General features: G+C 46.3%; 1 protein-coding gene across 7 annotated transcripts in view; it reads left to right on the top strand.

The window, feature by feature from the left end:
* LOC122383683 (rho GTPase-activating protein 190-like) overlaps window positions 1-17,471 on the top strand; it is a 406,057-nt gene that overhangs the window by 292,372 nt on the left and 96,214 nt on the right. For 5 of the 7 annotated variants that reach the window (XM_043370373.1, XM_043370389.1, XM_043370406.1 and 2 more), the window contains 2 exons: window positions 3,426-3,527; window positions 16,761-16,903. In XM_043370373.1, coding sequence (XP_043226308.1) covers window positions 3,426-3,527; window positions 16,761-16,903 — 245 coding nt within the window. The remainder of the gene's footprint in view (window positions 1-3,425; window positions 3,528-16,760; window positions 16,904-17,471) is intronic. The other 2 variants (XM_043370415.1, XM_043370396.1) reach the window with 1 other exon arrangement.

Raw genomic sequence — 17,471 nt, 5'->3', positions numbered from 1 at the left:
CTGCTCCAGAACGTTTCGGTACCCAAGTAGCTATCTTGGTCGAAACGACACCATCATTTAGGAATAAGTCACGGCTTAATTAACCCTCGCACTTAGAGAGGTGGGGCCTGAGGGGTGTGTCGAAAGCCCCCCTCGTTTTTTTCGCGAATAACTCGCGCAAACATTGGCTGATCGCGACAAAACTTACATCAACAAGTGAATTCATTTTGTACATACCATAAATATTTCATGACCATGACCCAAATGACCTTTGATCAGTCACCTGCTTCTTCAGATTATTCAGGCCGGAATCGAGTTTAGCGCATGTCAGCACACATATTCCGTGTGTTCTCTGTCTTTTTATAGCTATTAACGTTTTAATATGTGAGATGTTGTTTGTGCCATGCATAATAGTGGCTCCAAAGGTCACTTGAAGGTCAGGTCAAAGTCATTCACCTTAGATGACCTTATATGACTTTTCGGGGTGTACATGCTTGTACTTTGTAAGGTAGTTTTTGGAGCTGATTTCGAATGAAGTGTCATTCGAACATTTAGGAAGTAATTGTGGTGCCTATGTAACATGTCACTATAAAGTTCTAGCCCGATATCGTTGAAAATAGCTAAGGTATACGCGTCATAGTCAAAACTTCACATATAATTAACTTTTCAAATCGTACGTTTTTTTCGTACGTTTTTTACATCGTACACCGATATAAAAAGTACCGGCGAGTTACTAAGCTTAAATAGCATCCAATAGACATCCTTTTTGTTGAAAATTTTCAACTAAAAAATTTGACCTTTTTGACCCGAAAGTGACCTGACCTCAGCCATACCTATTAAGCTGATGATGACCTCCAATGACAAAAACGACACTTATTTCAAAATATATGGCCTGAATGAACCATATAACATGTGACCCGTGACCGAGTCATGATTTAAGCTTTCTGTTGTGATGACCTGGCCTTGACCTGAAAATCAAAGTACAAAAATCAAAGTACAAGTTTTTCAGCATCAGGGTATCTTAACCCTCGCATGTGTAGGGGGGATCGGATGGTTCCCCCCCCCATGGTTTTTCGCAAATAACTCGCGCAAAAAGCGGCCGAGCGCGACGAAACTTTCATTACCCTCGAGTTGATCAATTTTACACCTACCCTGAAAATTTCATGACCCTGACCCAATTTCTCGAGGCCATGTTTGGCCGGAATCGCGATTCGGCGTATGTCGGCTCGCATTAGCCGCGCGTTTGCAAGCTTCTCGTGGTTTCAAACGCTGAAACATGAGCTCTCAAACATGTGTCTCAAACATGAGCTCTCAAACATGAAACATGTGTCTCTCAAGTTTTCACAATTGGAGCCATTCGGGAAAATTTATTTAGATTTCGTCATGACCTCTAGATAACCTCAGGTCAACCGAATCGAAAAAAAAACGGGATGCATGTGATGGTATGTGGTGAGCTTAGCATATCCTGAAAGTTGGAATACATCGATGAACAACTCTAGATTTTATGGAAAGAAATGTTTTTTTTTCGCAGGCATTTCGACAATGTACCGGTTTTTTGCCTTGGGATTTGCCGGAGCTCAGTGCTCCCAGGACACGTGTCAAATGAATGCTTCAAATTGTGTCTGATATTTGGCAGCGCTACGTTCCACGGCACTCACGTCGAAAAGCTCTTCATTCGGTTTCCGCTCAATATGTTCTTTAACCTGACATTGTACCGATTTGTACCGGTTTTTGTGACCTGGTGTCCTGTCCTGAAATGACTGACACCTGAAATTTTCAGGATATGTGGCAAAAGGCTCATTCCCAGACGTTGCGCCAAATTTTGCGGCGTTACGCGACACCACCTTTTACGCTATTCGCGAAAAAAAACTTAGGGAGGCTGCATCCCCCCTCCCGCCAGGCGAGGGCTAAGTTGGAGACAGTGATGGGACTAAGATGTTCGTTGGAGCAACTCCAAGCATTTTATCGACCTCTGGCAACGATTTCCGATCTTTCCGGTTCATAATGAGCTTTCAACACTTAACTCATCATAGGTCTTGTCTTCGACCGCTATCGGAGCGATCAGGTCTTCCAGCAAAGCAAATGCTTTGGCTCCAATAGCACAAAGCAAAATTGCCCTTTTCTTCGCCACTTGATCATCTCCAATATCTTGTGAGATGAAATGCTGCTTCAGACGCCTCGTACACGCCCCAAAGCTCTCCACGTCGGCGTCAAACCCGGGCGCCTTCCCCGCCATCACCACAGGTTCACCTCGTCGCCAATGTCACAACTCCGGCTCCCTCGGCCAACCACACAGGCGGGTGTCTCGATCAAAACTGTTTATTCGGTCCAGGTACACCGGTGACCGGGGACCAGGTCACATATGTGGGCCCCCGCTGGCTCAGCTATATGTGCCCCCATGACACCACAGTTGGCTTCCCCGCCCATCACAACCCCTTAGACCAGTTTTAAACGAAAAATGAAATATTTGGGTGTCTGCTTTTTTTTGTCGATCTATCGTGGAATGCCCCTAGTATTTCCCTCATATTCTCAAGTCGGTTCACCTCCGGTACCTATATTTCCATGAGTATTGTTCGTATTTGGTTTTGTATCGGTATCACGATTTTCCTTAATTGGCATCACTAGTGCTAGAGATGTCAGTTGTATACCTACCGACTTTTGGTATACCGATACCAAACGGATACCGACATTGCATTTTGTATTTCAAACCTGATGTTTTTTTTTTTTGTATTTTGCCCCTATTATCAATCCTCGCTGACGTATAAAAGGCTGTGAATTTGGCAAAAATTGGTATTTTCTTTTATTCCCAAGCTAGTTTGGGTTCGGTATTTTTCCATTGTTTCAGTAGGTATTTGGTTAAGTATCGGTATCCTATTTACGGCATTTGTAAGATTTGGCGCTGATTTTCTGTAATTGACGTCACTAGTGTGTGCTTAGTCACTGGCCTAGGTCACTGGCGTGGCCACGAGCGCTGTCAGAGCCGCCGATTTCATAAAGCCGCGTAGCCGCGTTCATAAAGCTACACCTCCTTGTCATGGATGGTTTCACTGAGTTTTGAGGGAGTTATGGGGGTGAGTTTTCGTTTATTTTTAGCTGTATTTAACTACATACGCTACATAATGTACTTGATCGGAAACGGTTCGGTGATATTGTGATTTCTTAGGACCTGAATGAACTTGGATGACCTTGACACACAGCAGGTCTGATGTAACGTATTCGTGGGTATTGATAACAAATCTGGCATCCATTTTGCCCTGAACATTCATGCCGAGTTTCAGCGGCGCATTTTTCTAATTTAGTATGATTTAGTATATCTGATTTTCCTAATGTCTGACTTGAATGTGTGAACTAGCCGCTGGCAGGGGTTCACCGTGCTGCGGTCGGTATGAACTGGTGTGTGTGTGTGTGTGTGTGGTGGCTGAGCCGTGTGCCGCCTGTGACCGCAGGCCTGCACGTGTTCCCGGCTCCCAGCACGCCGCCGGAGCCGGCGCCGGCCGGCGGCCACCAGCTGCTGGAGCCGCCCCACGCCAGCTCCTCCGACTCGGACTGTAATTGGCCGCCGCCGCTCTCCGTGGCTGGCTCTGCCCTCTCTGTGTGTCAGTCCCGCACGCTCCCCCCTCCTCCCCGCACGCCATCGGCTGCTACCACGTGTCGGCAATTATTAGTGCGCTGTCCCACCTAGTGCCCGAATGGCTTCGCCCGGATGTTGAACTCTGCGCACCGTGCTTGTAGTCAGCGGCCGTATCGTTGCAGATGTACCGCCACCTCCGGGAGAGAGTTACCTGGGACCCCGCGGTTTACCCTGGTAGAGACTACCTAGTGGCCCTGCAGGGCGCCCCTGCACACTGGTCGGAAATGCTCCAGCGAGAGGCCAGTGGCCTTTCCGCAAAAGTTTTTTTGCTTCTTATTTCGCAACTTGTGAAGCAAACTTCATACAACTTTGCATACCTTTTCTGTTATACAGGGTGTCCCATAATTACCCGGACATTGTTAATTAGCGTATGAAATAAGGCACACATGATTGCGCTTTTTTTCTTTTTACCGTCCTATATAGTCAACTAGGGTGGCTGTGAAATAGCACATGCAATAGATACGCTTGTTACAAGATCAGCCGACAATGATGGAAAATGCCAGCCATTGCTGGTTTCAGTTGTTTTACGGGTCTCCCGAAACTGGGTGTAGGCCTGTTTTCTTTGACCTCTTGCCGGAGGATAATACGATCATATAAGATAAACTTGACATCAAAGTGTTCCCAGGCAATAAGGTATTATCCCCCAAAACAAAAATTTCTGCCTACGTCACTTTTGCTGCGTTTTTTACATCTGGAGTGGAGAAGCTCCATGTCTAAACATTGCGCAACCTTTGGCTTCCAACAGATTTGGTTTCCAAAACAAACCCGTTCATGGCCATTTGGTTCACGGCATCCAGTTTTCGCAATGGTAGAATATTACCGCAGTAGTACCCTGTGCTAACGGTTGTCTTTGGGCCATCATATCAAGCCCAATGAGTGCACGGTGGCTCAAAATGTCTCACAATCTGATTTTAGACGGGTGCCTGGCCGTCTCTGCTGTTGGGGCGTTGTAGCCATCTGACGTTCACACAAGCCTTTTTCTGGCGTTTCAAATGACATAATACCTTCGTTAGACCACAAAGTGTGCCTCAATATACTGTTTTGTTGTATATGTTATGTTTTTGGGATGAATTGTAGTGATTTGCGCTGCTTTTCCCGTAGTTTTCGCATATTTTTCTGGCGAAGGACCCCAAATTCCAAAATTTTGTCGATAGTGGTGCAAAGTAGACTGATGTTTTGTAGATAATCCTGATCTATTGTTTAGCTAGTTTTTAGCTAGATCGGTGACGTTTGTTGCCTATGACAAGCAACCACTTGTTTGACAACTGGTGCATGGCCCTTTTTGGCCGAGCCCAAGCTTGTCAATAGGTTTATCTCTTGCTCTCTCTGGCTTCGTTAGCTGATATAATTGCGCTTTGCTCAATCCTAACTGCTTGCAGATGAGCTGCTGAAGCTCTCCAGCAAAAACCATGCCGAAAGTTCGTTTACAAAGTTGAGAACGGGAGTTGATTCACCATGGTTGCCTATTAGTGGCTTAAGCTGAAAACGGAAAAGGACTACTCTTACTTGACTCGGGATAATAATTGATTCGAGTCGTTACCGGCCACCAAAAGCACACAATCCCCAATCTCGATAGCTAAGGGATATCTTATAAAAGTATGATGCTTGTATATCATTAGAAGCGAGCGCAGTCGTACTTTAAGCCAGAAAATAAATGTCCGGGTAATTCTGGGACACCCTGTATGTAAGCTATCATTTTGGTGTCAAGCACTAAACATATGACGTGAAGCTGTTTAGTTATGACATCATAATTGAGTAATACAGGATCTAGCACCACTTAAAGTCAACAAGGGAAATTGGAAGCCGCTATTCGGGCACCGTGAATGGTTTCATGCACTCCTTGCAAGGTCTGGTGCTTCATTTTAGCATTGTTGACTTTGCGTGACTTCGTTTATGACGTCACTAAGGCCATTAAGTTTTTCGTCAATAACTCCTGATCAGCTGGAGCTAGAGAGTGGGGAAAGCCACCAGTGGACTCGGGAAGACCTGCGAAGTCCAATGATATGCGATATGACCTCCTTAAACCATTTCCGTGACCTGAGGGGCTCCGACCTGACCTTGACCCGAGGACAACACCTTAAGTTGACTTCACCCGAACACCAAGTATAGCATTCGATGCGCCTGAGCTAGACAAACACGATGATGCCAAAATCGTGGCAGTGCGACCATTTTTGGCAGAATAATTGACCAAAAACCGAGCCCGTGCCTTGTTGCGCTTACCTGACCTAAGAGGTCACTGGTTGACCTAAGACCTTAGCCTTCGCCCCAGTGGGGGGGGGGGGCATATGTTACCACCCTGTCGCGTTTTTTGCGTGTGAATAAAAAACCGCGACGCGTAGCGCCGCGCCGCTTGGGTAGCTTTTGGTACATCAATTTTGGACAACGTGTGAAATTTTTGACCCCAGGTCATGTCAGGTCGGGTCACCAGGCCAAGTTAACCCGCGCCGGGCCGGGGGGTGTTTGAACACCCCCCCCCTGCGGTTTTTCGCAGATATCTCAAAAACGGCGGCGCGGCGCGGAGCCTCCGCGCCGCCGTTGTTGGCACACCTGTTCGTGCATCTTTTCCGCACATGTTCTGAAAATTTCAGGTCCAGGTCGTCTTAGGTCAGGTCACCAGGTCACGCCAAGTGACCTCACCTCAGAAAAAAATAAGAATGCTCGTCATAGCTACACCGATCGATCGATTGCCTTGAAACTTTCAGCGATTGATTAGAGCAACATTATCTATAAAATTTATATCTCGGAATTTTGATATCGGTGACCTAAGGTCAGGTCAATTTTGCGGCCTCCATTATAAGTCAACGGGAGAAAATTGAAAAGCGTCTGTTTCGCACGAACGCTATTCTACACACTCTCAAACATCGAGATGTAGGTAAAATTGATACAGTGAACCGGAAAATGGCAACCGTGACCCCTCGTTATGTCCCCGAGGTCATCTCAGGTCACGAACAGAATCTAACAGTTTTTCGCTAATAACTTCTGATAGAGACGTGCTAGAGCGTTGAAAACGCCTTAGATGTGTTCGGCTCGACGTTGCAGATCGACTGATATGCAACATGACCTTTTCCGGTCAGGTCATGACCTTGACCTGAGGTCAAATTTTCAAGTTGACCTTTCAAGGTCAAATTATAGTTCATTCGACGCGTCTCGACGAGAGGAACACGATGCTGGCAAAAGTAATGTCATGGCTCTTTTGAATCAAAAGTTATTGCCGAAAAACCGTTTTTTCGTAAAAACGGCTATTTTTGGAGTTTTTGCCCTCTGGAGGCTAAACCGTTGACCTGAGGTCAAATCTGAGAACATTACTCAGAAAGGTCTGTAAAAGGGCTATCGAATGCGCTTTTCTGCGGCGCTGTAGCTCTATCGGTTCCCGAGATAGCCATGGGCAGTTTCCAAAATGTTGAAATAGGCAACATTTTACCTTTGGTGACCTCTAGTGACCTGACCTTTGACCTGACCCAAAAAATGGCCGAAGTGTTTTCGTCCTTATTTTGGACGTTCTTTCGATTGCCGCTTACCGCGTGTCGCTACGTGGCCCAGGAGCCTAGTTAGAAGGGGGTGTTCAGACACCCCCCCCGGCCCGGCGGCGTATTCGCCAATAGTATTACACGAATCGGCCCGACCAATAGCGTGCCTCTTGAGTGACGTCAGCGTGGCGTCATACGTTCGGTCCTCGCCCTTGGTGGAGTCTATTGAAGCTAAGTTTTAACTTAATTACATTTAAACTCCGTTGTACGTGTTGCCGCCGTGGCGCAGTGGTTAGAGTATCGGAATGGTGATATGGAGGTAGGTGGTTCGATTCCACTCGGCGATATCAATTTTCGTGTTATCTGTCATTGTGCGTTTTTTTTATACATTCATAGGCGCGGGAGCCGGGGGGCAGTGGGGGCAGCTTGCCCCCCAACTTTAGGGCCGTGGGGGCGGTGCCCCCACAACTTTGAGACGAAATACCGCACTTTTTTGCAAATGTTTTTTTTTTTGTTGAAAAAGCCAAGGGATGAAAAATAAGTGGCCTAAAACCGGTGAGAAAACTAGATTTGGGGGTACCCTAGGTTGATCTCCATTATGGTGTGCCCCCCCCCCCCCCAGTCTGAAAGTAATTCCCGCGCCTATGTATACATTTGCAACGGCGTGCACCTAAGAAATCAGAGGTAAGCATTCTTCAAATGAATATGTTGCATACCTAAGAGAAATATTTGCAGTCCAACCGATTGGTTCGGTTTCGGTATTTTCCAATGGTTTTTGTTTGAATTTGGTTTGGTATCGGTGTTCTGATTTTCTGTGATTGACAATTGACATCACTAATGCATAGTGCATACTATGCGAACGTAGCCAATGGAAAGAAAAATGGTGCTGGGCGATGACCATTGATCAATATTTCTCACTGCCAATGGGTGATAGCACCGAGCACGCAGCTCCTGCTGGATATGACAGGGGTGGCGCTGACCTTTTGAAAGTAGGTGGCACTTGGCAAGGTAAAGTACCTAAAAGTAGCGAAAACTAAGCTAAAAATCGCACGCTGGTTAGCATGCAATTAGATAGTTTTCATGTAAGAATCACCATGCACAAAAAAGTTGGGCATAGCTGTTAACGTAATCAGGGGACGAGATTATCAGTTTCCAGCCGTCAAAGGCGTCATCTATAGGAGCTATGCCTTAACTATAACTTTAACATTTCTGCCACCAGGGGATCGACAGTATCGACAGTACCTACCGTAACACAATTGGTATTTCAGGTACAGACTGCAACTGCAGTTCTTTTGCAACTTATTCCTTAATCAGATGAATACTTGTCATAGATTTATTGGGCGTACGATATTGGCGTGCGAACTTAGGGCCTAGGGGCCAAAAATGCGTGTCTAAAACCGACTTCTTAGAAAAGAACTGCTAAAGCAGGAATCGATCCATCGACCTTTCGCTCATCACACCGAGACTCTAACCACTCGGCTACGACGACACACTATCACTTGAATTGCCATATACAATGAAATAAAGTCTCAACTCAAATCTGGCCTCAATGCATGATTGTCACGTCGGATGGCTATGACGTCGCACTAGAGATGTCGCTAGTTGGTGGGCCGATTCGTGTAATACTATTGGCGAATACGCGGCCCGGCGCGGAATCTCAGAGCACCGGCCCGGCGCGGGTTAACTGACCAAGCCTAAAAAAGTTTGCAATCATGTCCAGCCTGCAGTGTTTGTCAGAAAGGTTTTAAACTTGGTGGATTGCATGCTGTTATAGGCAACTACAATTTGTATATCTCGGATTTTTTATATCTGTGACCTAAGGTCAGGTCAATGGCGTGACCTTTCCATTACAAGTCAATGGAGAAAAATGAAAATGCCTCTAGATCCGTGTGTACGCATAGGAACAGTCCAAATATTTCAGAATCACAATGATTTGGACCACCCGTGATGACCTAGGTGTCATTTTTGCTGATAGCCTCTAGAAAGGTCATCCGAGGTCATTTGAGGCTACAAACAGATTTTTGCCAATAACTCGCGATTGGAAAGAGATAGAACGCTGGGGTTGGTCTCATTGTGTTCGTCTTGTTGAGACGCATCGACTGGTATGCAACATGTCCTTTTCCGGTCAGGTCATGACTTTGACCTGAGGTCAAATTTTCAAGTTGATCTTTCAAGGTCAAATTATAGTTCATTCGACGCGTCTCGGCGAGAGGAACACGATTCTGGCAATAGAAATGTCGTGGCTTTCTGTAGTCGAAAGTTATTGTCGAAAAACACTTTTCGTAAAAACAGCTATTTTTGGAGTTTTTTCCCTCTGGAGGCTAAACCGTTGACCTGAGGTCAATTTTGATAATGACTTTATCAAAAGAAGAGTTCAAAAGCTATCGATTGCTGTTCCATGCGTTTTCTAGCTACCATAGTTCCTGAGATAACGGCATGTTTTCTGAAAAATATAATGACCATTGGCAAATTTTGACCTTTGATGACCTCTGGTGACCCCAATATTGCTCTAAGATGAAAAATGACTGAAATACTTTCAAACGTACGCATTGAGAGCTATCGACTGCTTTTTACTGCGTGTTTCTAGCCCTCTTAGTTTTTGAGTTAGAGTTGGGTGGTAACATATGCCCCCCCCCCCCTCCACTAGGGCGAAGTTGGCTGAGACCGCCACTGGGGCAACAGCACACACGCTCTTTTTTCCGCGAGGCTCTAGCTCAATTAGAGGCGAAACGGCGAGGGAGTTGTAAGTACCAACCTTCCCCGGCCAATATAGAAAAGCAATCGGTCCGGCCAGGGTTGAATACCGGAATTGTGATCTAATGTCAAAAGACGGCCCAATCAGTTGACCGGTTGACCTCGGCCGGGTCGGACGCGTGCGTCGGCGCTCTGCGTGCGCGGCCAGGTGGAGCGAGGGAACTTGGCTAACTGTGAGCAAGTGAACGGCCATGGGGAAGAGGCGGAAAGTGTGTTCCCCGCCCCAGGAGGGACTGAGTGATAGCGACATGTGCACTGAGCTAAAAGAGTTCATCGTGTCTGAAAACTCCAAGTGCGTGAAGGAAATAGTCTAACGACAGACGAATCGCAGCCGTGGAGGAGTCGCTCTCGTTCGCGATGGACTCGCTCACCGCGCCGTCCGAAAGGCGGCGTTCTGCGGATATAGACATCCTGCAGCTGCAGCGAGAGACGGCCGAGCTGCGGCGGCGACTTCAGCAGTTGGAGATAAACGATGACCGAGAACAACAGGAGAAGCGACTCACTTCGCTCATCTTCTCCGGGCCGGCGCCCCAAGCTAAGCCGAGCCGAGAAGATGGTGCCCGTCTGATCCAGTCGCTCGTTCAGCGCCACATGAAGCATGCCCTAAATAGTTCGCAGGTAAAAGCGATGATCAGACTAAGAAGCGGAAAAGTTTTGATCGAGTTTTGTTCGGTCTCTGAGAGGCCCTACTGGGTTATTAAGCATTCGCATTTCGCACCAACAACTCCAAGGGCCCCACACACAGCCATCTGTGAATGGTGTGGGCTTAGCGCCACACCAGTGTCTGAGGCACCACAACGGCGTCTATGTGAGGGCCTCACACCAGCACCTAAGAGGGCCCACACCGGCTCCTTTTTGGTTTCTGCACCAGTGCCTCTGAGGGCCCCACACCACTGCCTCTGGGGAACCCACACCGATACCTTTGATGGTCCCACGCCAGTACCTCTTAAGGTTCCACACCGGCGGCCCTGGGTCGGCTCTATACATCAGTCATTCTGAGGGCCCCACCGGCCCTACCAATTTTCGTCGATTTCTGGCGCTGCCCGGGTATTTGTCCCAAAAGCCTCCTCCTCCTGGATCTGCCAATGTGGTCAGGTGTCCTACCATTTGTTTTTTTTTGTTTTTTTTTTTGTTAAAAAAACTCGTGTCAGGGCTACGACGAAAAATAAGTGGCCTAAATCCGATGAGAAAACAGGATTTGGGGGTACCCTAGGTTTGGCTCCGTGACCTGGTATGCCCCCCCCCCGCGCTGAAACCCTGGATCCGCCAGTGCCCGGGCGCATCAAATCCGCCGCCGCCTTAGCAGTGACATTGACTTCCGCCGTCTGCTGCGGCTCCAAAGCCAAGCCAGCGTGGAATTGGGAGAGCTCGTTCACCCGCAGCTGGCAGCTCAGTATACTTCCTTATCATTGTACTAGCATTATATCATTGTACTTTGCCGGTCCTGTAGCTCAGTTGGTAGAGCGTTGGACTCCGCGTGGTGAGAGCACGCGTTCCCGGTTACAACAGTCCGGGTTCGAAGCGCGACGGGCGCTTGACATTTATGGGCCTCGGCTCCTGACAGGTATGGTTGCGGTTGGTGGCAGGCCGTAGCCAGGCGAAGTCAGTGAGGGGACCGGCCGTGCGCGGCTATGTGCGCACGTTAAACTTTGGACTCTAAATTCTGCCATAGAACTGGAATTGCGCGATCGGAGGGTAGAGGGCAGGGTCACCGCAACAAGCTTCGCTTAGCGGTGGCTCTGTCCTTGTGAATCCTTCCTAGCAAAAGGTTCGGACTAAATTTATAAAAAAAAATATACCGGGTGCCCCCCCCCCCCCAAAAAAAAAAACGTTCCGAACTTTGGAGGCCTATATTTCAAAATTGAGTGCAAAGAACAAGCCAAAATTCTCATAAAGTTTGCGTCACTTCTTTGCGCATTGGTATGCCAAATTATAACACTATCATCATTTTCAAGCCAGCAGTCTTATGTTGAATTAAGTAGGTAAGACGTTTTTGCTTCTTTTTTTTTTTTTGCCTATGTCAGACGGTAGTGATGATTGGCTTAGACGTACCATGTTAGGAAAAATAGAAAAATGGAACACGTGAATGAAACCAGCACGTGTGTTGTTTTTAGTATTTTTGTCCCACTTATGTGCCAAATATTCAAATACTGAGCCAAAATGGTGTTAATGGATGCAATTCGTTTCTATACTTAGTCCTGTTTCGAACAGAAGGAGTGGCACGGTGCATGGGTTACTGCTGATCGCCCTCTCTTCAAGAAGATCAAACAGTAAATAGACCGAATAAGGAAAAAGCTAGAGGAAATGTGCCACCCTAAGGCCTGAACCATCAGTGAGGCTAGTTGCCAGTAGCAGTTATGGCTGCAGGCCGTGGTACCGAAATGGAAGTGGCCCGTTCACTCACATTTTTTTTTTATAGTAAACATCTGAGAAAACAAGTAGTTTTTACATGGCATGCTAGAAACGCGAACCATTTAAAAAGTAATTGCCCGAATAACATAAAAATAATACAATTTACTGAAAATATACGCCGCATTGACTATTAGAAGTTTCAATGTTGTGTCTTTATCATTTTCTGAGAAATGTTTATTTAAAGTTGGGAACGTTTGTTCTGGGCCACCCGGTAGATATGCTAAATTCATAAACGTACTTACGCTTTAGGTTTACATGATTGGTAAACCCTTAGATAAAATAAATTAATTTAGGTAATATTTAGTAGAAAAACAGCAAAGTAACGGGCCACTTATTCGAAAGGTAGAAAACCTACTACAAAGAACTCCGAAAATTCCTGAGGCATCAAAGGAAATTACTAAAATTCCTGAGGCATCAAAGGACCAAACAGGCATCTATTAGGTACCCGCTATTCCGTCGTGAAAACGGCTAATATGTGGGATTTCAATTTGGTGTCTATCAGCAATAAGACTCAGAATATCCGGCTCAAGAAAGCCCTTGCTCCGCGTCAGTTTCCGAATTCTGGGATACCCCATCTTTGGGGGCTGATTACAGCTTTTTTTGGTCACCTGGAGTAGTTTTTTGGCCTAATTATAATAATTTGATCAATTTCGAATCGATCTATATAAAAATAATCCGAAACTCTGGAATCGCCCATGGCCTCTCGTGAGGGCGTTTCCGACCAGGGGCCCAATCTTATAAAGGTTGTGCTACTAAATGGCGTACTATCATTCCACCCCACTCTATTTACGGCACCCTATTCACGCAATCTTATAAAGAGAATAGTATGGTAATTCTATTCACGCCATTTTGCCCACAGTACAAATCAACGCCAGCAGGAAACACGCAACGTGATTGGTCAATGTCTTGTCGCCGTCGCTATTGGAAATTATGCGTACTGTTTGCGAACAGCAAAAGTTATGTGTTTTAATTTTTATGGGGCATTTATTTCTTTTAGAGGCACACATATGTGTAATGAATAAGTTATTTATGGAAAACGTGATAGCAAACTATGGATTATGGAAAACACAAACATGCTTGAAGAATTCTCCTGAAAAGTGGATTGCCGACCAAATAAATTTCAGCGAGGGCATTCTCGCGCTCAGAAATTCGAGTGAATAAAGTGTTTCTTCTACTTATCATTTGCATTTATTTGCTGTTAAGGCATTGCAATAAATTTGTTGAAGAATTATTTAATAGTCATTTAATTATAGCTCGGCTACTGTTTCAGTAATTTAAGTAATGCCGTTGACAATGAAGCTCCTACAATTTGAGCATCAGGATACGTACATTAACTGGATCAATTCAAGATATAGCTTATTTTCCTTCTAGTCATAAGCTCTTGACAATTTCTTTCTTGAAGATAAACCTACTGGGCCGATTTTTATGAAAATTGATTTATTACGCTGCGCGTAATGCTGTCCCTCTAGTTACTCTTATAAAAATCAAAACGTCTGTACGTATGTATGTATGTAACACGTCAGGTTCCTTTGGCGGGCTGTTGCGAGGCGACGGTGCGGGCTGCGGGGTTGAAACTTTGGCGCCGAGTCGGGCGCGTGCAACCATTTGTCGCATTAAATTTTGGTGGGGTGCGCTCGGCGGTTTGCACGTGGCGGGTGCATCTTTGCGGCATTTTGGGCCGCGGCCGGCGCCGATCAGACGGCTCGCGCCTTAGGCTCAGTTTCTTCGCTTGCAAAACTGAGCGAAATCAGAGCCGGCAGGTCACTGACCTTTGGCCATGAATACCGGAACCGAGCACCGCCGGCCAGGAGGAGACGCCAAATTTATTCTGGCAATAACTCGGCCGCTGCTGGGCCGATTTTAATGAAAATTGATTTATTACGCTGCGTGTAATGCTGTCCCTCTAGTCACTATATAAAATTAGAACAGTGCTGTAGTTTCTTAATCTCTTCCGATGGAGACAACTAGAAAAGTTCTGTAAATGATGCGCGCAATCAAGCATGCAGCACACTGTTTTCGAGATCAGGCAGCCGTTGCACTGTAAATGCTAGCCCATGCTGGGTTCACTTGTTTCACGGACCTTGGGAAACTGGCTCACCGCTCTGCGCTGACATCCTGACGTCTTCAAATATCTTGGCTGGATTTTCATCCCAATTCCTAGTAGGTCACGAGGCACCCCCTCCCTCCCCCCCCCCCCAGTAAGCAAACAAAAACGTGACCTGAGGTGACCGAGGATTTTTTTATGAGTTGTTTGAAATTAATGTCCGAAGAGTTACTGAAAACGGCGAGTCAAAACTCGCAGCCTTTTTTGAGTTATCTGCAAAAACTCGGGTCCCAACGGGTTGCGGGTTAAAGAAAAAGTTAGTCCTAATTCATGAATTAACAGCTTTGGGCCCCGGCTACTAAGCGGTGTTTGTTGCGAACCCCCCCCCCCCTAAGACCTCGGAAATTTACCGGCCGATTTTCAAAATTCAAACGGTGTTCGATAGCCCCACACGGGAACTACCTTGTGACCAAATTTCATTGACCTAGGTCAAACCGATGACGTCACAGGTCACGTCAAAGGTCGGATTTTCACCGTTCACAGGCATTTCAAGCAATGTGTTGTGAAATCGAGTAAATTGGTAAGTGATTGAAAACCATCGATGGTACATTGTTCGTCAAACACATACTTCGCTATCTGAGGTCACTGATACCAGGTCAGGTCACAGAGGTCAGGTCACTGGGGGGTCACAATATGGAAGTGTCGTGTGATACGTGTTTTATGGTCCATGTTACATGACAAATGCGATTATGTGGGTCAGGCAGCCTTTGGGGCCAGCCTAGGTCACGTTTTGGTGAAGGTCAGGTCAAGGTCAGGTCATATTAGGTCAAATTTCAAAGTTGATATTTTTGCATAAAATGGGTATCGATTCGATGCAGCTCTCGTCACGGGGAGTCTAATGGTGGTCTTTGTTTTGCTCTACGAGGTCTAGAACTGCCAAAAATTGAGTTTGAAAATTTGATGTCATCATTTTTGAACAGTTTTTTCGCTATAACTTGGCCAAAAAACGAGATATCGATCTGAAATTTGATATGTAGATAGAAGACGGTAGAAACTATTACATATATTCCGGTTTTTTCGAAACTCAAATAACTTTTTGGAATTTTTGGCTAATATATCCAAAAAATTGCATTTTTGATTTTGGGGGGTCAAAACTCAAAAATTTCAAAAATCCGAGATAGCAGTTTTGTAGCCCTGTCTATTCTACACCGGTATTGTTTGGATCATTTTTCTGTATCTTCAAAGCTGTAGGCCTGACAGCTCTTCTCGCGAAGGTCTTTTTTCGGTCGAAAATGGCAGAACATGACGTCATTCTGACGTCATTTGTGGCCAACCTATCATAGCCTTTGGGAAATTTTTGGTCACAATGTGTAAAATTGATGCCCGGAGGGGTCCTGCAAGTTTGGTGGCGATATCTCCAGCCGTTTAGGAGATATCGACGGAAAAGGACAGGGGGCCGTTTCGGCCCCCCCCCCCTACGGGGCGCGGGTTTTAAAGAGGAAATAACAGGGAACCGCTTATCTTATTACTGACCCTGCACATAAGTTTACTGATTTCTTCGCTTTTACTGACATATTAAGACATAACCTTTTGAAAAATTGCACAAGCCTGCTACTACACCACACTCCCGTGTGTCACAATGCTAAGCAACGGCGTTCACTCGGCTTGCTCCTAACTTACGATAATTCCCCCGCTAGATGGCAGGTCTGAGCTCAATGTCACCAAAAACTGCGAAGACACCAATCCATTATTATCTCATCCATGCTATTACATTCAAAGACGCAAAATATTGAACAGAGGAGCCAGCTGCCGAAGGAACTCCAACCGCAAGTTTGATCGGAACATAATCCTGACTATAGTCAGGATTCATAACACAAGGATTCATATCATGAGGATTCATAACAAAAAAAAAACTAAAAACAGGATTGGAATTCCAAATACCAAGTTCGTGTCAGATTGGTATCGGTATACCAAAAAAGCTGGTATTTGATGGACATATCTAGTCTCCATGCTAGTTCCGCTCCATAGTTCCGCGGGAGTGTTGTCCCTTCATGTGAGCACACCCACTGCACTGATCAGCAGCTCTTTAATAAATGGTTGATGGTATATATGTACATGCCAGTAGTATTGCATGCACTAACGAGGTACGCCGCATGAAAGTAAAATCGCATTTAGTCATGTTCATTGCTATAATAGTTAACATATCATTTTTGCTACTTACCTAACAATATGGTTTTGTGTTCCTTGATTGTCGTCTTTCAAAGTGCCCACAGTGGCGCAAAAAAATGTTACCCTTATGTCGATTTCAGTTAATGGATTCATACCCCACACTGTTGTTTTTGAAAGCGTTTCTTTTTTTGCAGCCTCTCCTGTATCACCGTGTAGGAAACTATCACCATCACAAATCCTCTGACCGTGGCTGACCGGTAGAGGCGTGTCTCCGTGGTGGCTGACCGGGGTGCGGTGACCGCAGGCGGCTGGCTGCAGGAGCCGTCCGCCGGCCGCACGCTGGCTGCAGACGACGTCTGGTCGGAGCGGCGCCAGTGGGCACCACACGCCTACACCACGGGCCGGGGCCGGCCGGCGCCGCCGCCCAGGACCAGGCAGGACAGCCAGGTGAGAGAGACTCACTCGGCCGGCACCAGGCGCAACGACGGCACGCGCTGGGTCCCGGCCGCCGGCACCATTGAATATATTGTGTTTACATTTAAGGGCGATCCACATACAAAATGCGTGGCGATTTCTGCTCAGAATCCGTATCCGCGGCTGCCAATCTAATCATTCAAAACATTTGCACATTCACACACGGACATTGCACTTACAGGACAGCCTTATCCCTCTTACCCACCCCCACCCTATTGGTTACCGACGATGTGTTGATTCATCGTCCACGATTGCGGTTTTAACCCGCGCCCTGATTGGGTCTGCCGAGCAACGCGCTCTCATGATGGGGGGGGGGGGGGTTACAGGACAATTTGCCGAACTGCGTTTTGCCGAATGCTTATTCGCCGAATATCAATATGCCGAATGCATTTTGCCGACGTGTCTTTTTGCCGTGTCTTCTCTTTTATGCTCTTTCTTATTCATTATCTCAGATTTTACCTAAGGTAGGTAAACGTTTTAGCCGTAAAATATACGTATTCGCGGGGGACGTTTACCTGTAATACCTTTGGTTCAGACCTGC

The sequence above is a fragment of the Amphibalanus amphitrite genome, unplaced genomic scaffold, assembly GCF_019059575.1.
Source record: "Amphibalanus amphitrite isolate SeventyFive unplaced genomic scaffold, NRLGWU_Aamphi_draft 000013F_arrow, whole genome shotgun sequence".
NCBI classification, from domain to species: domain Eukaryota; kingdom Metazoa; phylum Arthropoda; class Thecostraca; order Balanomorpha; family Balanidae; genus Amphibalanus; species Amphibalanus amphitrite.
Note: the sequence above shows the minus strand (reverse complement) of the source record. Positions and strands in the feature narration are given on the sequence as shown.